This window comes from Cebidichthys violaceus, unplaced genomic scaffold (assembly GCF_023349555.1).
Source record: "Cebidichthys violaceus isolate CVI_PGR_0920_01 unplaced genomic scaffold, fCebVio1.0.p SCAF_14, whole genome shotgun sequence".
In the NCBI taxonomy this organism is placed as follows: domain Eukaryota; kingdom Metazoa; phylum Chordata; class Actinopteri; order Perciformes; family Stichaeidae; genus Cebidichthys; species Cebidichthys violaceus.
In genome coordinates this window covers 14,259,961-14,286,827 of record NW_027176307.1, presented here as the reverse complement: position 1 = coordinate 14,286,827, position 26,867 = coordinate 14,259,961, and the positions used below count along the sequence as shown (strand labels likewise).

Here is a 26,867-nt window from a genome sequence, read left to right as displayed (position 1 = left end):
AATAATTTCACTTCAGGTTGATAGCAGACCACCTCAAGGTGTCACTCAGAGAGAACCAGGACACCGAATTGATTAATAACGGTCCCATCACTAAATATTATACAATCACAGGACCACATCCTGTAGCTTTCCAGATTTTACATCTCAGCATCCCAGTTGGGTTTCGTCATAGAAATACTGGATCGCTGTTGAGTGTGCTCCTAGATTGCTGTTAATCGTTTCAACACCAGGAAGATGTGGCGAGAAAAACAACAACAACAAAGGAGGAGGAGAGCAGAGCGTCTGTGTGATTTTAGAGCAAAAGACCACTGAAACCTGATCAGAGTAATCTTTGACCCGGAGCTCCGGACATAAAGCCCTGAGTGATTTGTCAGCTGACGTCAGCGGCTTTAGTTCAGTCACACCAACCTCGCCGAGGTGAATGCGCTTCTCTTGCCCTCTTCGCCGACTCTGACCTTTGATGTTCAGCAGCAGAGTAAATCACCAAAAGCACTAAAGACGTTTTCAATTCTGCCGTCTCAGATTCCCAGAGCAGGAATCTGATCCTGCATTACCGCATAACCCTCTGCTTTGACTCTGGAGTTTTGCCAGAGGAAGCTTTTCACAGTGTTTTTGCCATTTATCTTCAACCTCTCTGGAATTTGATACATGTTGCTGTTGGTCAACAGCACTCTCTCACCAGTTCAGATGAAGCTTGAAACATGAGGAGGACAAACAGCCACATGTCACCGTTGTATATGAGCAGGTTTCTCCCACACTAACATTACAAGCAGGGCTGATATTTACTATTTCTTTTAAATTCAAGTATAGTATTATGAGTGTTGCATACTGAAAGGTGGGCCTAACACAGGTAGCTTGTGGGTTTATACTGAAAACAGCTGCTGGAAACATTCAAAAAACAACCAAATGCTCAGCAGAGTCGAGAGTTAAGTGATGAATCTCTGTGGTTTCATCATCGCAAGTGAAACCTTTCACTTTATAAATAGTAATATGAAAATATTGATTTACAAAAAGAATCAAGAATCCCCAAAACAGTTGCAGTTAGTAACATTGGAAGTGTAATTCATTTAAATGCACAGCTGAATTATAATTTATAATTTAAAAGCAAAGCAAGTTTATTGATAAAACTTCAGAAGACAAAGTGCAAAAGAAACACCTTATAAAAGGACACGTAAATATGATTAAAAACGGTCATTTAAGAGCCAAGAGAATAGAAATAATGAAAGCAAGCTAAAATAGAGTAAGGTACAGAATACAAGAATAAAACAGAAGAAGAGAAGTGAGAGTTGTTTCTTCAGATATATGGGGCTAAAAACTTTCTCTACGTTTAGCTTTGACTTTTGGGACAGAAAGCAGACCTCTTAAAGACGAGCTGAGAGGTCTGGATGTTGGGCAAAAGGGCTGAAAAGGTAATTCCAGAGTGACTTGTTGGCCTCTTACTTTGCCTCTGCTCTGCCTTGGGCCAGTTATTCCTGCATGAGAGGTGCCATAAATCTGACAGAGCTGTATTTTCTCTTTGATCAGCAGCATGCAAAGACCTTGAGGTCAGGGGACAGAAATCATGATATCCTCAACAAGCCCACTTTTTGTCTAGGTTTTGTGCTATCAATGAAATAGTGCAGCAGTACTTCTGTTGGAATCATTGGATTGTACCACGATGGTAACAGCAGTAAAAAGTTTGGCAACCACGCAGTGCCACCGTGTGGTCAGACGAGTGAAGAACACCATTCAAATAGTTCACAGTCTCTTACCAGTTACTACCTTTAACACACAAATTAAACTTACTTCTTATAGATATGTGGGAATTTAAGTGACTGCTACCGTATTTTAAAGAATGCATCATCAGCAAAGTAAAAATAAATGAAATAATTTGTTGTCTTTGACGACTGAGGAACAACTGAACAGATTTTTTACAATTTATTCCAATTTTTAATAATATACCTAATAGGATAATTGCATGAACTGTCTGCTCAGTGTAAAATTGCTGCAAATATGTTGAAAATATCTTTGACCAAAGAGCTGGTTTTCTCTTCAAGTCAATGCTTTTTGGTAGCGACAGAAACCAAGTGCTGCAGGATGTTTTTATTTCAGGTTTCTCTAGTTTGCAACAGCTGCCGTAACTACGACAACAACAGACTCATTCGGCTGAAGGTCGCCAGTTAACAGGGTCCCTTGGTTATGCAGGAACCCTACTTTGTGCACCTCAATCAAGAGAGGTACTTACTGAAACAGATTTCAGAGACTTTTAAAAAGAAATGAAGTGTGACGTGTGTGATCTCGGAGAAAGCGTCCGACTCCAGGAGGAGACGGAAGCCGCCCAGCGCCTGAACCTGCAGGAACATGACGTAGTAGTGAGGTGTGAGGCAGAAATAAGACAGGATGAGAGCAAAAGTGGCCATGAGCTGCGGATTGAGTCCCAGAGGATGATGGACAAGATGGAGGATGATTTCCAAGAGACGACCACTGAAATCTTGGATTTCCAGAGGATAAAGGACAATCTCAACGAGACGCTCAAAGAAGTTTCCAGACAGCAGACGAGAAAAGAAGATGAACGCCAGAAGAGGAGGGAAGCCTGGGAGGCTGCATTGAAAGATATGGAGGAGAAAATCCAGCTGAGGGAGCAGGAAGAAATCCAGCTGAGGGAGCAGGAAGAAATCCAACTGAGGGACCAGGAAGAAATCCAGGAGGCTCTAATCCTGGAAACCACCGAGGAAAAGGAGGTGGTTCTCTCTGAAATGATTACAGGGAGCTGGAAGATCTTCGCTGTAGCTGGAGTCATTGGATTAGTCACAGGACTATGGATGGGGAAATAGTTAAACTCCCTCCTCCTCCCCCCTTAACCTCTCTTCCTAAAACTCTCTTCCGTAACCTTCCTCCTTAACCTCTCCTCCTTAACCTCTCTTCCTTAACCTCTCCCCCTTAACCTCAAGAGTTCACAAATTTAAATTAAGACTGTACATTGCACTTTATTGTTGAGTTACAATTTTAAGGCTTGTAATTCTCTGTGTTACAGATGATTAAAGTCCTATTTTAGCCAGATCTCAGTAAAACCAGCAGATGTCAGCAGAATAGCACATAGCAAGTTACACTCTAACAGCACAGGGTTCAGAGGGAGTTCACTCCTCTGACCCGTCCTGTTCACATATTATATATATATATATATATATATTCACCATGTGGTTGTATGGTAAGACACATACAGTTTTTTTTTTTTCATGTTGCTGTCTTCATCAGTGGATCGGTACTCTGTATCGGCCGAGTTCAGGTATCAGGTATCTTACCATCTCTAGTGTCGTTGGTTTTCAGTTAGTCGAGCTTCCTCTATGGTCAAAATAAGTACTGCAGGTTTCAGACCTCTGCTGGTACACACGAGCTACGACCGTTTGCACCGAAGTGGCCATTAAAATCAATGAATGCAGCTTTAAAACACGCAGACGTGACATCGATGTCAAACTCCTCGTTCACAGACACGAAGCAAAAAGGTGTATTTCTGAGGTGTACTCAGACCTTTTATGACTTTTGCATGTTAATTAGCATCAACATCCGGGTCACAATTACTTTGCAACTTGGCCTTATTATACAGAGAACAACTGATTAAATAGATTGGATGTACAAGTAAGGAGGTAACTTCCATTATATTAACAGTGGAGGAGATGACACATTGTCTTACAAATCCCATTTCTGCTATAAACTGCATTCTATTCCCGTCAATGGCCCTAAATGTTTAATGTTTTTGGTTATTAATCTTATTAGATTTGTACTCATAGATGTGTTAAGGTGACTGAAACAGATATTCTCAGTCCCAAAACATTGTACCAGAGTAACCCTGTAAATGAGGGTGACATTATATCAGTTAACGCAGATGGTTTTTAATGTCTACTGAGCAATGATTTAAAAAGAAAAAACGTTGACCAAAACCCCTAATTCCGGGTCACGCTCAGTTCAAATCTGATCCTTTTCCTTCCTGTTGAAATCCAACCAAACTACCCAAAGCCGACGGCTTTGCATACGCAGGGATTTGTAAACTATTTATACCATGTTTCCTTTTTTGGAGGGTAGGTCATTTCAAAGAAATGTGTGTAAATGTTTATTAATTCATCCCAGACACAACATATTACAAGACACAGCAGACGTCAGAGGATCTGCCGGTGGGTATAAACCACAGCCAGACATATTAGAACATGAGTCAGTGAGTTACCTTAAAGCAGCGATTGCATTAATGAACAACAAGGACTAGACTGCAGGATCAGTTGCCTTGCTGCAGTGCTGTTTTTTATTTTTTAAGTAGTGGTAGCATAGGCAAATCTGACGTGATTTGTTTATTTAGGGATTAGATGTGCCCAGAGTGCTCTCTAAAATCTGGATTAAAGACAGATGTGCGTCATACAGGAAGATTGTGTCTGATACATTATTCTTGGATTTTATGAATGTTTTCAGTACAGCTGCTTCTTGCCGTCATTAGAAACCTGAGAGGGGGGAGCTTGACAGCATTTTGGGCTCAAATCCTTAAATTTTGTCGGTCGAATATGTTGGATCTTCAAAAAGGTGCAAATCAGGACTCGTTTAAATGTGTGAAAGAAAGTCTTTATTTATGAAATTACATTCTGAACATTTTTTTCTGAAGATGAAGTAGAAGTGATGTCGGTTTGGAAGCTGACGGATCTGCTAGCGTGCTTCTTCTTTCTTGTTTTGCTTTTTTTTTGCATTGAGACGCCATCTGACTTGCTGTTATAAGAGTTTCATTCCAAAATGATATGCACTTTTAAAATACATTTAAAAAAAAAAAAATCACATTTAGTTTTTGGCAAATGATTGCTGCCATGAAGCTAAAGCGCATTGTTGGTCACTGAAAAGATTACTAAGCAGGTCACAACCTTGGTTTTAAAGGGGTAGTTTGACATATTGTGAAACACTCTTTTTTATTTTCATATATGTGCAATAAGTATGGAGATAAAGCCAAAAAGTGGTTAGCCTAGCTCGACATAAAAATGTTGCTAATAGTTTAGCTTAGCCTTCTGCTAACAACCGCTGCACCCCGCAGCAGGCTAAATTATAAGAGGATATGGCTAGAAATGTTACGAATAGGATAAACTATTAGATGAAGAGATGGCCCGATGTTGGGCTTATTTTCTGTAACCAGTGTAGCATAGAAGAGTTAGCAAGCTAACTAGCAGACGGCTGGCTACTTAGCTAGCTTGCTAATTTTGCTTTCATGCAACACTGTTTACAGAAAATTATCTGAACAAAGTTGTCACTTGTCTGTTGATAGCATTGTGCTTTCAAACCCTGTGCTTAGAGTGTGTAGACGAAGTATTACGTTGTTAAAGTAGAAATGAACAAGCTAGCTAGCTTAGTAACTAATTCTGAAGATGGACAAGCTAGTTAGCTAGCTAGCTTAGTAGCTAATTCTGAAGATATATAAGCTAGTTAGCTAGCTATCTTAATAGCTAATTCTGAAGATAGATAGAGCTCTCGAGATGGACAAGCTAGTTAGCTAACTAGCCAACTCTGGACAAGCTAGCTAGCTTAGTAGCGAATTCTGAAGATAGACACGGTAGTTAGCTGCCTAACTAGCTGCTAACTAGCCAGCTCTGGAGATGTACAAGCTAGCTAACTAACTATGTGGTCTCATCGGTAAATATTAACATTCCCAAGTGTTAAGAGAATTATTCTGCCTCCATCTATATAAATATGTCATGTTTACAAACAGAAAAGGAGTCTATCGGTCTGATGTTGTGCTCACTCACTTTCTCTAACCAGGTTTCTTTCTTACATTTCTGTTTGATGTACAATTTCTATACATTTTCTCGCCGAGCTCATTTCCCAAAATGTCAAACTACTGCCTTAAATATTTTTGCAGGTAGAATCTGCTTTAGAAACACTGACTTGTGCACCAGTATTTCGTAAATAAACTGCAGCACTTGTGATGGTCGAACTCATGCATCACAGCTTCTAACTTACTATTTACCCACGTGATTAAATGCTGAATTGGATGGAATTCAGAAAATCAGAAAACCTCCAATATAAACTATGCATTCACTCATTTTACGCAAACAAATAAATGAAACAAACAAAATCACAGCCATTAAACCATGTTGGTGTATATAAAAAAAAAAGTTAAGGCGGTTCAAGTTGGTTACATCACTAGTAAAGCTACCTGTGTTTTCAAGTCCTTTCATTGAAATATACATCTAGAAAGATACAGCATCGCTCTTCTGCAGCATGCATCAAGGTATAATGGCACATGGATCTATTGCTGCACTAAAAATAAATAAATAAATATCAAATAAAAGAAACTTAGTGAATGAACAAGCTGTGAATACATGAATAAATAGAAGACTTTGCTCAGCAACAGTAGTGTGTGGTGCTTTTAAAACCCCATACAGTAGTAACATCCTATTTAATCCTGGCTTTATGGGTTGCTTCAGTCTGGTAAATGCCATCAGTAGTCCATGAGTTATACACAGCAGAAGCATTTACTGTCACTTTAATTGTAAATTTGTCACTGTGGCAGGAGTGCCGTTAAGGGAAGAGGGCCTGGTATTTAGCACACTTACTGCCTCATTAGCCATCTGCTCTGGACTCTTCTGTGACTCAGTCAGATCCAAAGGTTACAGAGGAAATAGCAGCCAAATTATCTGCTCTTATTATTTTTTGACAGTTTAATTTTGAAGAAAGAGAGCGTCAGAGAAGAAAAGGGGATTTTAGGGAAGTCTAGATGGGAGCTGGCTTGCACAAAAAGTTGACTCTGGCTCAGATGTAACAGTCCAACTTCAGGTGGACAGATGTGCAGAGCTTTCTCGACAACCTGAAAGCTCTGCCACTCAAAATAGTCACGACACCGACACACGACACTCCATGAAACTGATATTTCTCAGTTGATAGAGATTAAAACAGAAAGAGTAAAATTTGACTAATATTGTTTGTGTTGTCCAAAACCACATTAATGCTGCTCATTTTCTGCTGGTTGTGTAAATAACCAACTGTCAGCTGTCAACACGATTGCTTGGACTTTACAGGGCGACGAAATATCCATGGTTTGTCTTTTTCAGCTTGCTGTGAAGCATCTGTAGTCCTCTAATTACCATTTCTCCACATTGTAAAAAAAACATGACAAAGAAATTTAACTAATACTTCAATGTTCAGTGTGGCAGAGAAACATTGCTACTACCAGGAACTTTCATTTTGTGTTGATTTTGGCGGTCTCTGTGGATTAAAGCGGTAGTGTTTCAGAGCACCAGAGTCCCTTTAAGCCTCTCATTTTACTGCAGCAGGGTCTGACAGTCTGCTCCTCTCAGTCCTGGTTCTGGTTCTCCCGTGCCTCCCTTCCCTCCAGTGGGTCCAGCAATACGTCATGGGTCTCCAGCAGCGTGGTGTCGGTGTCGGCTCTCAGAGAGGAGAAGCTCTGCTCCTGGAGGAGGAGGAGACGCTGCTGCTGCCGGGAGCTGAGCGCTCCTCCTCCCGCCGGAGCTACGACTGCAGGTCCAAAGCGGAGGCCCCGCTGTCACTACTTTATGTAAATGATGTTCTCTGCAGGACGGCTTCTGTAACGCCACTGTACACCAGTGAGTCGTCCACACTCCATCCGAGTGATACTTCTTCCATCTATGGAATGCACGACGCCAATTTCACATTAAGAATAAGCTAAACTTTCATTTATATCATATCAATAATTTAAAAGCTAAAGTGTCAAGGGCTATCTGTAATATACAAAAATGTCGCTTAAATAGCAACATTTTCCTACAAAACTGCTGGTTCTGTGTGTTGGCATTCCAAATATGATGCATAGGAGCATCAATTGACGCACAGCGTTTATCACTGTCGGTGTGTTTGGGCCTTTAACGCCAAAATGATATATTGAAATGAGCTGCAGACAAAGATTGACTACAAAAGCTTTAAAATATTGGTAGTCTGTCGCCTCTGGTTTTGGGTTTGTCATATTAATAGTAAGCAGAGCTGCAGAGCTCAACAGTGATATGTTGCTATCGTTTATGGCAGCTAACGTTTTTTATTTCTGTACAAATGGAATTAAACTAGTCAAGGAGAACAACAACAACAGCCCCAAGATGTTGTTACGAGTATGATTAAGGGCAGTATGCGAAATACGAGGTGGTCTGAGAGCCCTGAAAGCCTCAATTGCTAAATTTCAGGGAGGGGGGGGTCTCCAAAATCATAAGACAATTATTTGTCAGCTGCAAATGTCTCTTAAAAGCTTACTAATGCCCAGCAGTTGTCATTATTCACTAAGCGAGCCTGTCTTCACGTCTGTTTGAGGACCTAAACGTCCCCTTTGGACAAAATTTGATCTAGTGCCTTTCGTGACAACCTGGATTAAAACAAGACGTTGTCTCTCCCCTCCCCGGATACCAGGACGGCAACTAGAAGAAGCCGAGGTCCGAGTGTCGGGTTAGAGAGAGAGACATGCGAGCGTGCGTATTCTGTTGCAGGCTGCGGATGTGTGAGTATTTTTTATTGTTAACGCTATCGGCTGATTACTGATTGATGTGTGTGGAAAGTGTGCACAGCCTAGTTGCTGTGGCTTGCAACCATTAAATCTTGTATATTGCGTACGTGTTTCGCACACTGATAGAGGGTAAGAACGAGCTCGTGATATAATGTTTAAGTGGTCCAGTCCAGCGATGACACGTGGGCCAGAGTTTTGAGATATTCACACCCAGAAGCCTCCGACTTACTGTTGCCATCCTGTCGAAACCCGTCGCTCCACCTGAACATGCAGAATGGAAACAGCTGTATCTCTCTCTCTTCAAAGGTAAACAAAAAGATTTCGCAGTTTTTCATCCTTCACTGCTACAGTTTCGGCTGAAATGCACACACGCTCAGCAGTACACACACCAGTAGACCAGGTTGAACAGGATGTAGGCGCCGGGGAAGATCATGCGAGAGTAGGTGTCGATGGCGTGGGTGTTCTGGATGATCCGGAAGCCGCGGATGCCCTTCTTCTTGGTCCCCGTGGGCTCGTTGTCCAGGGAGAGATGCACCACCATCCGCTCCTGTTTTTCCGACGAATCCTCGGGCGCAATGGAGCCCCGCGTGTAGCCCGCCAGGCTGTTGGCGTCCGCCTCGCTGTACGTGCCGTCCATCATCATGGTCCTGGCGTGGGACATGCCGCAGGTGCAGGGGAGTGTCTGCGACTGAGCAAAAGAGAGCAAAAGGAATCAGGATTGAATAAGAAGTTGAAAGCACCGTTTGGGAGGGAGATGAACGCCGGTTCTCAAAAAAAAGGGTACCTGTTGCCTGGCTTTTTCTCTGAGCTTGCGGTCTTTGCCGTCCCTTACCGTCGTCAGGTAGTTGACGGCGGCGTACTCGAGCACGGAGAGGAAGACAAAGACGAAACTGACCCAGAGGTAAATGTCCACAGCTTTGATGTAGGACACCCTGGGCATGGAGGCGTTGACTCCAGTGATGATGGTGGACATGGTGAGCACCGTGGTTATACCTGAAGCGCAGAGAACAAAGCACCTTGTGTGAAATATGAAGAGGATTCATGCCCATGTTATGTCTCCGTCGGTCCAGAACAGAGATTCCCTCTGGAACTTGGAGGGCAGAGATGAGAAACTGTTAAAAAGAAAAAGAAAAGGACAGGGTGGTCCCCAGACAAACAATGGGGATGATGTGACATGATGCGTTCAAGTCTGAAAAGAAACCAGTTGACCAGCAACATGTCCACAGATGGAAGTTGGACAGCTTTGTGTTTAAGACTAATGAGACACAAACAAGACAGAAGCGCTCATGAACAGTATAATATTACAAATTTCACTCCTGCAGTAATCTTGGATTTTGTTTTAGGTCGGGGTTGGTGAGGTTCTCCCGTCTTCAGGGTTCCAGTGGAAATATCTAACCCCTCCGGGGTTCTGCTACGCTAACTGGGTCGTGCTCTCAGGTCACCGTCATGCCGCTCTGGACACACATTACACGCGAACAGGCAGGACGGTCGCCGCGTTACCTAATGAGACTCTGGCGGGGACGGCCCTGCGGTCGATCCAGAAGGACACCCAGGACAGCATGACCATCAGAGTGGCGGGGAAGTAGGTCTGCAGCAGGAAAAAGAAGATGTGACGCCGCAGAGTGAAGTTGATGTACAGACGGTTGTACCAGCCTGGAGACGAGGGAAGAAGCAGAATAACAAGAATGTTTGTTCTTTTATGTGTCAGAGGTAAAACAGAAATGATACCGCAATAAACACAGAGCCAGGTGGAAGGAATTAATCTGCAAAAGGGGTGATAGAAATCTGGATGGGCCGATAAAACAAAAAAAACATCTGAATAGAAAAGAGATAATTGCATTAGATGACAATATTTATGACAGCAGAGCAAAGTAAGGAAGCAAATAACAATGTGAGGGGAATATGAGGAAAATGTTGAAATAGCCCAAAAGATGTTTTTTAGTGTTCTAGTTTCTGAGTTTCTGATTCAAAAACATTTCTCAGAGGAACAGCTTTTCTCTGGATCCAGTGCTAATCTCACCGGGTTGAGTAAAACCTCATTGGGCAAAGCCAAACAATTATTTTCAGAGCTTTTACTGAAAGCTTCACTCAGTAGCAGCTTTCGGCTTTTATATATTTATTAATATAATTAATACGGTATATGTTTCATTCCTTTAGTAGCACTATTTTCTACCATAAAAACTGCAATGTTTAGAGAAATGATGTCCTGGTTACTCACAACAGTACGCAGACCAGACCGACAAGTTAAACAGACATTTGTTGAACGTGTGTAAACTACAATTACAACCTACAGTTTCATCCCCGTCTGCCCAGAATGTCATCACTTTATCATTTTATTAGACATAATAAAGGGCCATTTGTGTGAAAATGTCTTAATGAACTTTTGAGGCCATAGCGTGTTTTACGAGGTCACAGTGACCGTTGACCACCAAACTCTTAATCAGTTCAACCTTGAGTCCAGGTGGACGTTTGTACCCAATTTGAGGAAATTCTTTCAACGTGTTCCTGAGATATTGAGTTCACTAGAATGGACGGATGGACGGACAACCTGAAAACATAATTGATATTCAACCTGAAATTCCCTCAGTCCTGCTCCATTGTCCTGTCAGTAAACTAAGCCATTGTCCATTTTCACAGCAGACATTGTGACTCGTCATAGTAGACAAAGGAAGCACAGGTTTTGTTAATGACATTTGCGACTGCTCCATTGTGTTCAAGGGTCCCAGGGAGCCACGACACAATACCCTGAAACTAAGGCAGTAAAATGGAAATCAGCCATCATTCATATCATTTTTTTCCACACCTAGGCTTTTCCTGTTGTTTTGTGTCACAATATCAACAGTGAAATATGGCATATTGTGTTGTCACTAACTCAAAATGGAGAAACCTAGCAAGCTGTGGAAGGATTTACCAACAGAGATGGAAAAATCGTACTGGTACGAAAAACTGTACCAGTACCTTTAAAGTGATACCGATACCAATAGAGTACTTCATTGAATACCCATCATGTGAAAGGAAGCTGTTTGTGCGTATTCCACTGCCTTTGCTAATAGAACTTCGGTTTCCCTCGGAGAACCCTCGGTGTTACCTAAGTGTTAGCTCTGTCACTCAGCACTGTTGTCGATTTTAGCGCTGTTAGCTGTTAGCCGCCGGGTCAGACATCTCCACAAGGATCGGTTGCAGGTATCGTTTGACTGGAGTTTTGATACCACTTGATTACGGGTTATTTCGGTCGACAACTAAATTGTATTGATTACCGATACTCAGCCTTGCCACTCAGGCGGTGGAGACGGCATGAATATCGGTAACCGTTTGAATTAATTTGACTTTGAAGTGACAGCTTTAATGAAGCTTGTCAAACACTGGCGATGGCAAGGAATTTCAAACCCATGAGGCTCTTGAAGCTGCTTGAGCTAATTCTACACGGAGCTGCCGCGGTGAATGAAAAGTAAAGACAAGACAATTGTCAGGTCTCTGCACTGAGGGGGTAGTTCAGACCACTCGAGTCAGAGAAAAGGAGCAGATTAGAAATCCAAAAAGGCAAAGAACTGTCCTTTAGAAAAGTTTGCAACGTGATCGGAACATCAAATTGTGAGAGAAAACATTATACTGTTCTATAGAAATTAAATATTCTTGCACAGTGCAATTAAAAATAAGCATTCCCTGCAACCGACGGAGTGTAGCAGAGAGTGGGTGATGTATAATGATTTAATGTTAATTTAAATTCTTGCCTCATTGAGGTTCCACTCAGCCAACACAATTACTTCAGACTCTTTAATACCAGGGTCTGATTAACCCGTCAGCAGAGAGGTCCCCTAGTGTCCTCCAACTTGGTTATACGTTGATTAAGCACGCGTTTGTTTGAGAATATGCACCATGTAAGCATAATTACAACTGAAATGTTTATGGTATTAAAAGTAGATTTTGACAAGTAGCCCCTCGACAACACAGGGCCTCAGGATTAGTCATTAAGGTGCTTTCCGTTTCTGTTCATAACAACAACAACTTAGTGAAAATACTAATTGCCGCACAGTGACCCTGAAGTCTTTAGAGCTCCTACAGGAGAATTTTTTTTTTTTACCATCGGGTATATCAGCCTTATAGAAAAAGTTCTATGTCAACTCGGCGTTGGTTTGCCCGTGTGTCTACCTGTGCTGCTGTAGAAAGCCAGTCTGGAGGTAGTGTGGAACTTCTGGATGAGGAACTGAGACAGAGAAATCCTGTCGTCGGTGCTCAGGGACTCATCGCCGCTTTTCCAATACAGCATCAGGTCTTCGTCTGTGTACGCATCTGAAGGACGTGAACGCAAGGATAGAGTTCAGTGTCAGCGGCAGCAGCTGGACGGATACAGGCTTAGGTATGTGAGGATTTCCTGTAACCAAAGGCATCATTATGTTAATCATGTCTGTGTTTGCACAGTGCACTGTGTTTATTGTCATGCACCAATCACCAAGTCCAAATCCTTGTGTCTGCAAATCATAGACTGTATAAGAGAATTGGGTTTGTTGACTGAGGTTTTGAAGCCTCTAGTTCGGCGTTTTGGCCGTCGCCATCTTGGTTTTTTGCAACCAGGGAACAGAAGTGACCATATTTGGACTGTGGAGGAGTGACGTAGAGACAACGTATACAATCAAAAAGTAGCCCCGCCCCTAAATCATCCCCTGCTTTATGGTCTGTGCGACTCTAAATGGAGCATAATGTACTAAATGAACATCATGCTGTATTGAAGAAGACTGTAAACTAGAGATTGAGACCATAAACTCATGTTTACAATGTTTACTGAGGGAATAAATCAAGAGAGAAGTAGAGTCATTTTAGACTAGACTTCTATACAACCAGAGGAGTCGCCCCCTGGTGGACACTAGAGAGAATGCAGCTTTAAGTTACTTGGGGAACTGGAGGTTGCCGCCTGTTGCAAACATACTTGGCAATAAACCGTTTCTGATTCTGATCGATACCCACTCATGTGAAAACACCTGTCACTTCGTACTGATAACTAACAGTTAATCGTAATAAAATAATAAAATGTCACGATGACCTCGTCCACTTCTTACATGCAGTCTATGTCCTCAGCAATAGAGTGGAGTACTTACAGCTCTCCAGCTCCAGCGTGCACGTCTGCGAGTCCAAAGGGAAACGACTGAAATCCATGTTGCACGCAGCAGTAACTGTAACCCTGGGGGGGGGACAGCAGAGCGTAAACATCACCAGCTCTGTGCATGCTGCAACAAGGCCTGCCAAGTCACATTTGGTTGGTGGGAGAAAAAGCCCCGACATGGCAGATATCTGTGTGTGTGTGTGTGTGTGTGTGTCCTCACCTCAGGCTGTACAGGACGTGACCGTCGGGAAACACCCGCAGCATGATGTTGTCAGTGGTGGTGTCGTGGATGAAAGACCTCTTGGAGTGGACGAAGAACACGTCGGGCACCCAGATCTTCTTCACCAGGCGCCCGTCAAAGGTCATGCTCTTGTTGGTGGAGCTCGGGAAGGCCAGCCTCTCGTCCTTCCAGTAGTGCCTCAGATACAGGGTCATGGTGAAGTCCTGAGGGGGCGGGCGGGCGGGTGGGGGGAGGGGTGACAGAAACAGAAAACAGCCTCTGGGTTAAGTCTCACTACGACTCCACTTGCTTGCCGCCTCTTGGTTTATTGAATTCCTCTGGGATTACGGAGCGGCGACCCGTTGCTGCTGGATTATATGGATTGCTTATGACTGAACGTACACGGTCAAGAGAGGTGCTGAACATATGTTAACTAAACTCAATCCACGGCTTCCATTGGTCCTACATTACCCTTGTCTTCTCGACTCCAACCATTGTTGCTATGCAGGCACTCCTGCACCTCCCCCCCCCCCCCCCCCCCCCCCGGCTGCACAGATCATCCTCTATCCCACTCTCCTCATGGCATTACATAAGACCAGATCACTTTGGAATAATGGCAGCAGCAACACATTGTACTCTTGGCACCCACCATGAAAGTACCTTTGATGTTGCGTAAGACGAAGAGTTCAGGGGCACGTCTGAATCTGTCCAGCAACTGTGATGTGTAGTAAGTTTACTAATGAGAGATGCTTTCAAGTGCTGTGATCTTAACGTATGTTAAGTGTATAACGAATATTTATATAACTGCAAGTATATTAGCTGTTTAAAACTAGATTTTGAGGGTCCTGGAAGGTGAATCTCTTAAAGCGAGACTGTGTATATGAGACCTCAGGCTAACCCAACATCGGGAGTTGTTGCTACATCGTGCATCCCGGATCACTAGACGGACGGACAGCAGGACAGAGAGCAGGACTCCGGTGGGACCAGAGGACTCTGTGATGCTTGGTGCTCAAACACAGTCAAAGTCGATGGACAATGTTAAGATTTCATCCATTTCATCTGCCCAGAGATACGTTTTTGTTGCTCCTTATGCAAATTCAGTAAATGGCCACCACTGCAACACCTCTGAGAGCCACAGACAGGGTAGAACGTATTGATACACAGACGGACACATTGTTGATTTGGGAGAAATGTAGACATTGATATCTTTTTTTTTAGTCTCGTCTCTACTGAACCTCTAAATGAAACAGCAAAAGATGGTTTGCTGTGTAACCGCATCCTGCAGCTTTGTGATATGACATAATGTCATTAAGAGCAGTCGTCGTCTGGAATCATTCATACCCCCCCCCCCCCCCCCCCCCCCCCCCCCCCCCCAACCCCCCCCCCCCCCTCTCTGCTCCAAAACAATTAAATACACACTGCTGGGATCTAAATTAAATGTAATCCTCGGTCGTCCTTGCAAACCGGAGCTTACACAACATCAGGACGACGGTTTTGGATCCAATTTTTGGTTCCAGAACAGAAGGTTGATTTAATTACATTACTCAGCAAAATAAACAATTCCTACCATTGAGCTTTCATAATCTGATTCTGATAATCCAACCGAAAACAACAGCTAAATGACGATAACTAAAAAGGTTACGTTCATCAGTTCAAAGCGCAGAAAGCCGAACACAGATATCTGATAAAGGTCAACGGATTACCGTGAACTGTGTTCAGGCTCTGATCTTGAGAGTCCAATCACAAAAAAAAATTGGATTGAGAAGACACACGTGTCCCCAGAGTCATAGTCACTGTCATGCTGTTAATGAAGAGGGTTCCTGCCTCATTAGCTGCTTCTCCCCCATGTGTTGAAGCAGTATGAGCTCATTTGTTAAAGTCAGACACTTCCACGGCTGTCATTGATTTTTTTTTTTTTTGGGTTACATTTGCCACCAGTAACATAATCCACTGGAATAGCTAATGATTACATTATGTGTATAATCTCATTACTTTGAGTTTGTTGTTGGTCTTTGCTTTAAAGAGAATAGACAATAATCCAAGTAATCCTTTATGTTTTACGCCCAAACAGAATCTATTCTAAAAACAATAACTAAGTATTATTTTCATTATTTACTCGATTTGTTGTTCTGTCTATAAAATGTCAGATGCTCAGAGTTGACGTCCTCAAATGTCTGGTTTTGTCCACAACTCAAAGATATTCAGTTTACTGTCATGAAGGAGTAAAGAAACCAGAACATATTCACATTTAAAAAGATGAAATCTGAGAAAACTTTTTTTTCTTTACCGATTAATCGATTATCAAAATACTTGATGATTCATTTAACAGTTCGATTAATCAATTAATTGTTGCAGCTCTAATAACAATAGAGTCATTTTCAGTACACTGAACTAAATGTGGCAACTAGAACCATAGAGTTCATTGGCTTGTCCCCATAGGAGAACCCTTTTTGGTTCCTGTTCCACCTGGAACCATTTCAGGGGGTGCTACCTAGAATCCAACATGAAGGATTATACCTAAAACCACCTGTGAAAGGTTCCACCCAGAACCTCCTATGAGAGGTTTTACAGACAACCCTTCTATGGTGTAAATTTTTCCACCTAAAACCCTTTCTGGAGGTTCTTTCTAGAACCTTTCCACCTTCTAAGGGTGCTAACAAGAAGATCCTTGACCAAGATCCTTTTATATCCAAGGCTTTTATCTAGAATCCACCCAGGGGGTTCTACCGAGAACCATTTTATATTCCAAGGCTTTCATCCAGAACCCAACAATCCCACACATCTCATCCCAATGCGTTCATCTAGAATCCAACCAGGGATTCACATTTAAGCCACTCACCATGTCTACCTCCGATATGCTGTCCAAGCTCTCCACCTGAACATCCACTCCAACGGGGACAGCTGGACCTGCAGACACATATCAAACAGATGCACACAGATGAGAATATTTCAGGCCCCTCGACTATCTCAGTTCGTTTTGAAGTTACATCTTTAATGTATCAGAACCAGGTAGATCTGAAGAGTCGTTAAGTAGCTCTGGGAACCGGCTAACGCCATTTGATTTTCGATGTGAACGACACAGGGTGAAACAACAACACATGATTGGTTGATGCGGTCATTGGAGTGCTGAAAAAAAAGGTTGAAACCAGCTAAAATTTTTGGCGCGTGTCGGGCGTCAGTTTGTAGCTTCACGTCACCGGCTTACATTAAAAATGACGTGTAGCCTGTTGGTGTGTCACATTACAGTCAAGAACAATTTCACACTGCCTCAGCTGGAGCATATCAACAGAGGGGTTTGGGATATACAGTTATATGGAAGAGCATCCTTACGTGTCACGAGTGTATTAAAGGCACATTGACGGCTGTAGTATTAATCTGAGCAGCGGCGATGGTGCCAGCGTTACGCAACTGGTGGCCCAGCAAAGCTGCTACCTGGAAGAGGGGACGTCAACCCGTGCCCGGTTCCAGCTGTCGGCAGAGTGTCCTCCCTACTCGTACTCGCACCATATGTCGCATATCGCGAGCCAGATTCAAGCAGGGCTTGAGCTCCTGTTGACGTGTCGGCTCAGTGGACGTAACACACCAGACACCTGCTGAGAACCTGCTGAGAGAGCCTGGAACAGCGAGGCTCCCAGCCCTCCCTGCAGCTGGATCACAGGAGGCCACAGCCGGAAACCAATCGGAGCTGAGCAGCACCGCAAGGACACAAAAAAAAAAGGCTCTGCCCGGAAGAGGGACGTAATTAGAGGGTCTGTTTTCTGTGTTCGATGTTCAAAATGTTGGCTGTGTGTGTTTGTTTGTGTGTGTGTGTGTGTGTGTGTGTTCACAATCAGGCACACATGAAATGTCCTGCGTGTGGTTTTTGCCAGAAGATTTCCGTTTTGCTATTTTCAGCTGACAGCATCAGCGAATTATTCCACGTCACCGATCATCAGATGAGACCCACGGATGCGTCACAGAGACGCTCCGCGTCGTAATTCCTGCTGGCCCTCGTAGCCCTCGGTAGCACTTCCGTGTGGCCTGTTTTCAAATGGGGCATGAAGCGAAGAGTGTTGCCAGCCAGTGTTCCCCCCCCACACACACACACACACAAACACACAAAGCATGAACACCCTAACACTGAGCATCACCATCACAGAGGAGCAAACACTATAAGTCAAAGTTACAATGCTAAAAGCAGCCTGTTCATGGGCGCACGCAGCATGCAGAGCAGCCATACCGATAGTTTCACGGTTTTGCTTTTCCCGAGAGCTCGGCTGAACCCCCAACGGCGTCGTTTAACGCCACGTCGTACTATTTATAATGGAATTACTGTCAAGGCGTTTCGAAGCGAAAAAAACAAAAGCACACAAATTATAAGCATTTACAACGGGACCTAAACTTTTATTAGCAACACGTGGGGGATTTATCCAGCTTCTGCATTTTTCATCGGGCTAAGTATTTGAGTCACTGTGTGTTTAGACTTCCGTTCATCCCTGTGGGGGAAATTTCATAATGTGTCTAATTAAGAAAGTTACACTTGTAGGCTACATGATGAACATTCATTTGAGAAAATACAGGATGTATCTTTGAAGACAGGGACTATTATTTTGATGTGTACCAGCAGATGTTCAGGCATATTGAAGTCTAAAATTAGGCTGTAGAGGAATATTTCCCCTGTGAAGACAGTTTCCTGAGTTTCTCATGCTGTTTTTCTACTTTATACTGAACTAATGAAACTTTCTGAACCGGCATATAGCAAAAAAAAAAAAGAAATAAAGAAATAGAGAAATAAAGGGCCAGTTCCCCCAAGCAGGGCTGGATTCATCTATTAGGCGCCTGAGGAGAAAATGAGCTGTGGCCCCCCCGACGGCCTCGTTCCTTCAAGTGCTCATTACGTACCGTGCACACTGCAGAGGACACTCGGCAGCTTCGTCATAATTTTCCTACAATACATCATAAATTACCCCAGATTGTACTGCTCCGCTGGAAGTTTGAAGTGTGTGAAATCAATTTGTGGTATAATTTGATCAACAATTTATACAGAATATAAGGTTCATCGACTAGACAGAGCCTGAAGGCCCTTTTCATTTCTATTAAGACTCTGATTTAGTGGCACATACTCTCTAAGAAACGAGTCAAATCACTACAAACCAACTTGCCCGTGAGGTCCGGGGCCCCAGAGCAGCCATGCAGGATCCTGTAGTTTTGGTTTTGTGTCCAGGTTTACAGATATCCATCTTTGAGACTTCTGCTACCACCGACGGAAGCCAATCAATTGTTGTTTGTGGTCACAGCACAGGACATCTATATAAAAATATATATAAGGCTCAGGTTTATAGTTAGAGCTGGCTCAGGTTTATAGTTAGGGCTGGCTCAGGTTTATAGTTAGGGCTGGCTCAGATTTATAGTTAGGGCTGGCTCAGGTTTATAGTGAGGGCTGGCTCAGGTTTATAGTTAGGGCTGGCTCAGGTTTATAGTGAGGGCTGGCTCAGGTTTATAGTTAGGGCTGGCTCAGGTTTATAGTGAGGGCTGGCTCAGGTTTATAGTTAGGGCTGGCCCAAGTTTATGGTTAGGGTTGGCTCAGGTTTATAGTTAGGGCTGGCTCAGGTTTATAGTTAGGGCTGGCTCAGGTTTATAGTTAGAGCTGGCTCAGGTTTGTAGTTAGGGCTGGCTCAGGTTTATAGTGAGGGCTGGCTCAGGTTTGTAGTTAGGGCTGGCTCAGGTTTATAGTTAGGGCTGGCTCAGGTTTATAGTTAGAGCTGGCTCAGGTTTGTAGTTAGGGCTGGCTCAGGTTTATAGTTAGGGCTGGCTCAGGTTTATAGTTAGGGCTGGCTCAGGTTTATAGTTAGGGCTGGCTCAGGTTTATAGTTAGAGCTGGCTCAGGTTTGTAGTTAGGGCTGGCTCAGGTTTATAGTTAGGGCTGGCTCAGGTTTATAGTTAGGGCTGGCTCAGGTTTATAGTTAGAGCTGGCTCAGGTTTGTAGTTAGGGCTGGCTCAGGTTTATAGTTAGGGCTGGCTCAGGTTTATAGTTAGGGCTGGCTCAGGTTTATAGTTAGGGCTGGCTCAGGTTTATAGTTAGAGCTGGCTCAGGTTTGTAGTTAGGGCTGGCTCAGGTTTATAGTTAGAGCTGGCTCAGGTTTGTAGTTAGGGTTGGCTCAGGTTTATAGTTAGAGCTGGCTCAGGTTTATAGTTAGAGCTGGCTCAGGCTTATAGTTAGGGCTGGCTCAGGTTTATAGTTAGAGCTAGCTCAGGTTTATAGTGAGGGCTGGCCCAGGTTTATAGTTAGGGCTGGCTCAGGTTTATAGTTAGGGCTGGCCCAGGTTTATAGTTAGGGCTGGCTCAGGTTTATAGTGAGGGCTGGCCCAGGTTTATAGTGAGGGCTGGCTCAGGTTTATAGTGAGGGCTGGCCCAGGTTTATAGTGAGGGCTGGCTCAGGTTTATAGTTAGGGCTGGCTCAGGTTTATAGTGAGGGCTGGCTCAGGTTTATAGTAAGGGCTGGCTCAGGTTTATAGTAAGGGCTGACCCAGGTTTATAGTTAGGGCTGGCTCAGGTTTATAGTGAGGGCTGGCTCAGGTTTATAGTAAGGGCTGGCTCAGGTTTATAGTAAGGGCTGGTTCAGGTCTGCCTTGGTCCAGACCCTAGATATGCTGCTATAGGCCCAGACTGCCTGGGGACTTCCTAGGAGACACTGAGCTCCTCTCTCCTCTTCTCTCTCTCCTTCTGTATCTTCTCCAGACTATGCATGTATTAAGTGTGTATTGACACACAGCTGATGCTAGAGGGGCACGTATCACGCCATCGTTTAGCGCTTTGGGCCACAGACCAAGCGTCGGAGTGAGGTTGTGTTGATTTTATTACTTATTGATTCAGCTTTTTATTTGCAAGAGGAAGAATGTGTTATTTCCCCTCTTTTCCTTTAAGGTTTGCCGGATATATAAACCTGTCAATCATCCTCATCACACACACACAACACAGCTTATCCTGAAACAGAATCTAATCTTATAAAAGCTTTGACAGAAAGTGAAAAAAAAAATCTCCAATCCCAGCTACACTTTATGTCATTTGTTGAATAACGCAGCGATGCTTTCACAGGCTGAATTGTCCTCACGTAATTTCAACACACGTGTCCAGAATAGTGGGAGAAAAAACAACTTATCCATTCCCATTAATGATGCTGGACTGCTCCTCTTTTCATGGATTAGCAACTGTAAATCCACTGTTGGTTTACCCTGGCTGGATTAGACAGCATTAGACACTATATGCTGCAGCGGCTCGAAAGAAATCCACGTTGAAAGGATGCATTTGGTGTCGGGTCCTTCAGAATGCTGTGGGGGTGAAATGAGGGGAAAAACACGCCGCTTCTTTAATGCAAATGTGACTAAGGCGTGACGGATCCATCCACCTCATCAGATGTCGTCCTTTAAAAACCCGAGGCAGACGGGAAAGGAGGAGCTCCGTGAATAGATGTTAAACAAGAAATCACAACTCGATGCCATGACAAATATTCCTCCCTTCAGCTTCCACAGTCAGAACCCGTCCAATTGGATCACTTCGGGTGCTTTTAAGTCGGATGACAAACACTTTTATCAAGATTCGCCGCTCCACCTGCACACCACTGATAACGTAAACATCACACGACTCTCGGAGGCATTGCGGAAGAACCTTAGCCAAACAATTACCATTTCTCCATTCAATATCGTCACAACAAAAGCGGTTTATTGAGCACTCTTTGGACAATGAACTGACGCTGACACCCCCGTTGGCACGCAGCGGCGTCGCTCTCCATAACCGGAAGGCGCCGTGTAAGAGGCTTTCATTAGTGACACTGTAGTCTGGAGACAGAAGGGAACCACGTGGCAGCCTCACTGGGCGCTCACACCAGTCAGCTTCTGATGATGTTTGAATAAAACAATCCCATTCTTCTTCTTCTTCTTCTTCTTCTGCTGCTGCTGCAGTAGAAGCAAACAAAAGCTTTCAGACGCAGAGCAACAAAAAAAATAAATAACCGAAGTGTTCCTCGCTCCCATCTGTGGCCGCGACTGGATTCCCAGAGGAGCATGAAATTCACTGTGGGACGTTTCATTTAGCTCGCCACCTCCTCCTGTGCTGAAACATGCTAAATACCAGAGAACAGGCCGCTTTGGTTCAACAAATAAGCTTCTTATTTTTAATTGCCTCCCCCCCAAAACTCCCAGCAGCAGCAGCGTTTGTTGTCCTGACATCCAAGGTGTAGAGAGCGAGGACGCATGACTGAGTTACAGGTACTATTGAGTAAATTGTACTTGTCACAGTAGTTCTAATGCAGTAAACTTACTCTACTCTTACTTAAGTAAATATAGAGACAAATCATTACTTTTCATCCCAAAGAAAAGAGTCGGAAACTCAAGTTTAAGCCGACATAAACGCGTCTGACGTGATGTTTGTGTGAATCGTGATGCATCAAGGCTGTAGCTGCCGTTTCCAATTCCGTTCAGTAGATGTGTGCTTCTTAGCGAGCAGGCGGCGCTATCATAGCCTGCTCGCTAAGAAGACGTAGTCATGGTGACGTCACTCATTGCCGTTTTGAAGCCTCGAGTTCAGCGATTTCGCCGTCGCCATCTTCGATTTTTTTTTTGCAACCAATAAATGGAAGCGACCATATTTGGACGGCGGACGGAGCGACGTAGAGAGACGACGTATGCGGCTCTGGTAGAGACCTGTCAATCGCAAGGTAGCCCCGCCCCTAAAGCGTACCTTGCTTTATGGCCTGTTTGCATCTGTGGTTGAAACAATTCCACTTTATTAGTTCATAAGGTATTTGTTACTCAAGTGATTTTTTTTTTTGGCTCGTACAGAAACAGTACTTTTACTTGAGTACATTTAAGTGGAAGATACAAACAAGCAGAGGTGACAGATAACGGCGTCAGAGAGAAGAGGTTTCTCTGCAGGATGACATCTGCTCAGCTCCGTGTCAGAATGTATTTACAGTGCAGCAGATCCGGCTTCCTTTGTCTCCTCTATCTTGGGGCCGTGTTGGGCTCCACATGTCGTCTATTTCTGTGCTCTTTAGGTTTGTGAGCTGAACGGAAGAGATGAAGTGTGTGTGTGTGAGTGTGTGTGTGTGTGTGGGGGGGGGGGAATAAACCTGCTCTCTCCCAACTCAGCGTGGCATCAACATTCACTTCACACCACAGACTGTAAACAAGAAGAGGGCGTAGTCGTCGTGACGTCACCCGTTCGTTTGTGGACGTAATGAAGCCTCGAGTTCGGCGATTTTGCCGTCGCCATCTTGGATTACGACCAACGCCGTCTTGTTTTTTTGTAACCAGCAAACAGAAGTGACCACATTTGGACTGCGGAGGAGTGACGTAGAGTCATATATACGTCTCTGATACCTGTCAATCACTGTGTAGCCCCGCCCCTAAAGCATCCCCTGCTTCATGGTCTGTTTGACTCTAAATGGAGCATAATGTACTAAATGAACATCATGCTGTATTGAAGAAGACTGTAAACTAGAGATTGAGACCATAAACTCATGTTTACAATGTTTACTGAGGGAATAAATCAAGAGAGAAGTAGAGTCATTTTAGACTAGACTTCTATACAACCAGAGGAGTCGCCCCCCGGTGGACACTAGAGAGAATGCAGGTTTAAGACATGAAGCATCGGCTTCACTCTTCAGAACCGGAGTTTGCTGTCTGCTTCACACTCTCCTGTTCTTCTTCTTTAAAGACACAACAGTGAATAATTCTCACATTGCCACCGACACGATCGCAGCGGCGAGGTGCCCTAAAGCTCACGGAGCTCACCTGCGAAGGCGGGCCTCATGGTGAAGTCGTGGTCGTCTATGCGCAGGAGGTGGCTGGTCTTCACCTTCCGGGATTTGGTTCCATCTGCGACCTTCTTGGACAGAGGGCTGAGAGGAGAGAGGAGCCATTAGAGTTGCATCGCTGTCGATTAATCAAACAGTAGGAAGTGGCGCATTTGTCGGGGGACTACTTTCAGCGGCGGATTAATCCACTTTTGGCGATCTAGTGTGTTTGTGGAAATGAAGGAACATGTCACCCGGTGCAACAGTGAGCCTCACTGATGTGTCTTTAATGAGGATCTTTGGCAAAGAGGAAGACATCAGGCTTTGTGAGGAAGATGCATTTATTGTTGTTTTTGGTAAACACAAAGGATTTCATGACAATAAAAAACACTCATCAGACGTATGTGATGTGAAGCCCTCTAGATATGTTGTCTTTACAGAAATGTAATAAAAACACAATCTTGTTCTTTTCTACTTCCTAATAAATGAACCAATTAACGAGTTGCATTTGTTTGTACATTTTGATGTTTGTAAGCAAAACTTATTTTAATTCAATTATTTTGCAGTAAAAAAAATAAGATTTGAAATAAAGACAAATAAGAGGTGAAACTAGAAGTGACAGTAGTGCTGAAAAAAGATGATCAGCAACAACTGTGACTTCTTAGATTAATACTTCAAGGTTGTATAGCCTATACGATATTCAGAGCATTAATACAGCAGTAAAACATGTTATATATGTAAAGATATAGTGGAGTGATGTCGGAGTCCGTTAGTATCATGTTATGATCATTGATTCAATACATTGAGAACATAAATAGATATGCTTTGAATGCCGTAATAATAATAAGCACTTTTAATCATTTTCTATAAAGCCCAACATTTTTTGGGGTTTCAGCTTCTCAAAAATGAGCATTAGCTGTTTTTTCATGAACATGAGTCTTCTATGATAGTAAATTAAAAATGTTTGGGTTTTGGGCTGTTGGTTGGACACAAACATCCAATTTGGAAGAATTCAACTTGAAGACAAAAGACCAAAAAAATGTAGACAAAACGATGACAGGAGAAAACTAATAGGAAGATGAATTCATTAATTGGAAATTTTGGACATCAATCCATGTTTTGTACAATAAAGTCATGCACATTGCATGAGGACAAAGCTGCAGCTGCTGCTGGATCCTGTGGACAGCAGCGTGACAGTCAGGGACGAACACACCCACCCTCAGCCTCTCTGTCTCGAGACTCTCCTGTCACCCTCAAGCCAATCCTAACAAAGATGATGAAGAAGATACGGCAGCTCGAGAAGTTCTGACAGGAAGGACCAGCGGGTCTGCGGTGTTTTCTACTCACAGGTTGGTTCCCATAAATACATAAATCACAAATAGCGATGCGATGGATCCTGCAACCTGATTTAGGATTAAATAATAATAATAAGAAGAAGAAGCTTTTGGCCATGTGTAGATTGCATGCTAATGTTGACATTCTGGACCTTCTTAGAAATCAGCAAACTGTTCGCGGTCAAACTCATAGAAGAGTTAATTGGACTGTTGCGCAGAGTTGCGCGTAAACGTGCAGCTGATAACAGTGCTGATCCTCGCTCTCGTGCAGGATATTCGTCCCTGTGATGTCCGAAAGGCCAGGGTTCGGTCAACGTCAAATACAATGCATCGCTGTCGGTACTTACGTGCCGGGCTTGTGAGTCTCCGCCGGCGCGGACCACCGCTTTCTCCTACTTTTGTGTCTCCTGCACTCCGCGAGCACGATCAGACACAGCAGCACGAGCAGGAGCCTCGCGTAACCCGGCATGGTGAGTTCAAAAGTCCCGCAGCGAGTCGGTGAGCGACGCCTTCGGTTCGCGTGCAGGACGCACTGTGCGCGGTACCATCTTCCTGTCGGAGGCAAAAGGAGGGAGGAAGAAGAGTGCGAGGGAGACTGCGAGCGAACAAGTGCGCCGGGTGCTTTGCGGAGAGAGAGAGAGAGAGAGAGAGAGAGAGAGAGAGAGAGAGAGAGAGAGAGAGAGAGAGAGAGAGAGAGAGAGAGAGAGAGAGAGAGAGAGAGAGAGAGAGAGAGAGAGGGATGGTGGAGTCTGATAAGCGCGCTGATTGGTCTTCAGCCTCCAGAGCGGCTGTTGCATTGTTTTTTCTATGGCTCAGGCGCGCGCAGCATCAGCACCACATGCAGCGCGCAGCAAAAAAGAAAACGTGTCCGTTCCGTTCCGTCCCGTCCCCCCCCCCCCGATGGGTCGTTAGAGGCAGAACATGAAGTATGAAATTCCTGCTGCAGCTTCTTTTTTGGGGGGGATTTCCACAGACCATCATATGGAAAAACACATCACTTGATTTCATATTATTGATAAAGAAAGTGCATGAAAATGAAATGTCACTGGAGTGTGGAGCATTCGATCCTTTATTTGATGTGTTTGCAGTGGAGGACAGCATGAACTAAAGACTGTAAACGTCCACATCTGTGTCGCTCCAGGGCTTTCATTTCATTTCACCACAACCGCCCGCAGTCTGGAGAGAGAAGTTTTCAGAAGATGTGAAAATCTCACATTCTGCTGCAGCAAACTGCATCATATTTTTTTGGGAGGTTTCCCAGTTATGTCTGCATGCTCGAGGATCTATTTGGCTTTCTTAAAACGCCTTTAATTACCTGTTTTATTCAGCCACTGATTGCCTGCTGACTCCTCACTTACTACCCTGAACCCACACCTGCTGTGTTTGGCTAGCGGCTAGCGGCACCACCAGTTCAGACGCTGCTGCAGGAGTTCACTTCAGGTTGTTTCGTCTTTTATACGATGACTTCCAGTCGATTGCATGCATACGATGCCGCTTGTTTTTTTGAGTTTGAAACACACGCGTTAGCCAATTGTGGTCGTATCGATTCAATCGCACGTCGCTGCAGACACACCTGGAGAACATCTGCACTCCACTGAGGGCACCTGCCTACTAAAATCCCACTTTCCTCTGTGGACTGGAGAACAGCAGCTGCCGACTGCAGCGTTTCACTTCAACGCCTACAGTTCCTTGGTGAAAAGATGTTGATCTGATTGTTTTCTTCTTGACATCAAACAGTCACGCATCACAGTCCTTACTTAAGCTCTCAACTTTGGGTCCTTTGTGGATGCTGAGGAACATTCTGTCCCGTCACTTCGAGTGTTTTTGATCTCCAGAGATTAAAAAGTATTATCTGGTCTAAAGCATGTTTTTATAAAGGACTCTGCCCAGCCGGATGAATGCTGAGTACTCAATGACTGATTGACAGAATCCCTTCTCTTTAAGGTTGAAACATAGGATTGAATGTTTCTGGGCTGACT

At 43.9% G+C, this 26,867-nt stretch overlaps 1 protein-coding gene across 2 annotated transcripts; it reads right to left on the bottom strand.

Annotated features, from left to right (window-relative positions):
* Positions 1-4,568: 4,568 nt before the first annotated feature.
* Positions 4,569-25,357, bottom strand: LOC137871281 (gamma-aminobutyric acid receptor subunit rho-2-like). 2 transcript variants are annotated; one of them, XM_068709031.1, is made up of 9 exons: positions 25,236-25,357; positions 23,553-23,659; positions 16,622-16,689; positions 13,783-14,006; positions 13,558-13,640; positions 12,614-12,754; positions 9,965-10,117; positions 9,249-9,457; positions 4,569-9,152 (listed from the first exon to the last, which is right to left on the bottom strand). In XM_068709031.1, exons 1-9 carry the CDS (start codon positions 25,355-25,357, stop codon positions 8,838-8,840), a joined length of 1,422 nt encoding a protein of 473 aa, XP_068565132.1. In that variant the 3' UTR covers positions 4,569-8,837. The 2 variants fall into 2 exon arrangements, with proteins under 2 accessions (XP_068565132.1, XP_068565133.1); XM_068709032.1 differs by having other exon boundaries at positions 4,569-9,146.
* Positions 25,358-26,867: the final 1,510 nt, after the last annotated feature.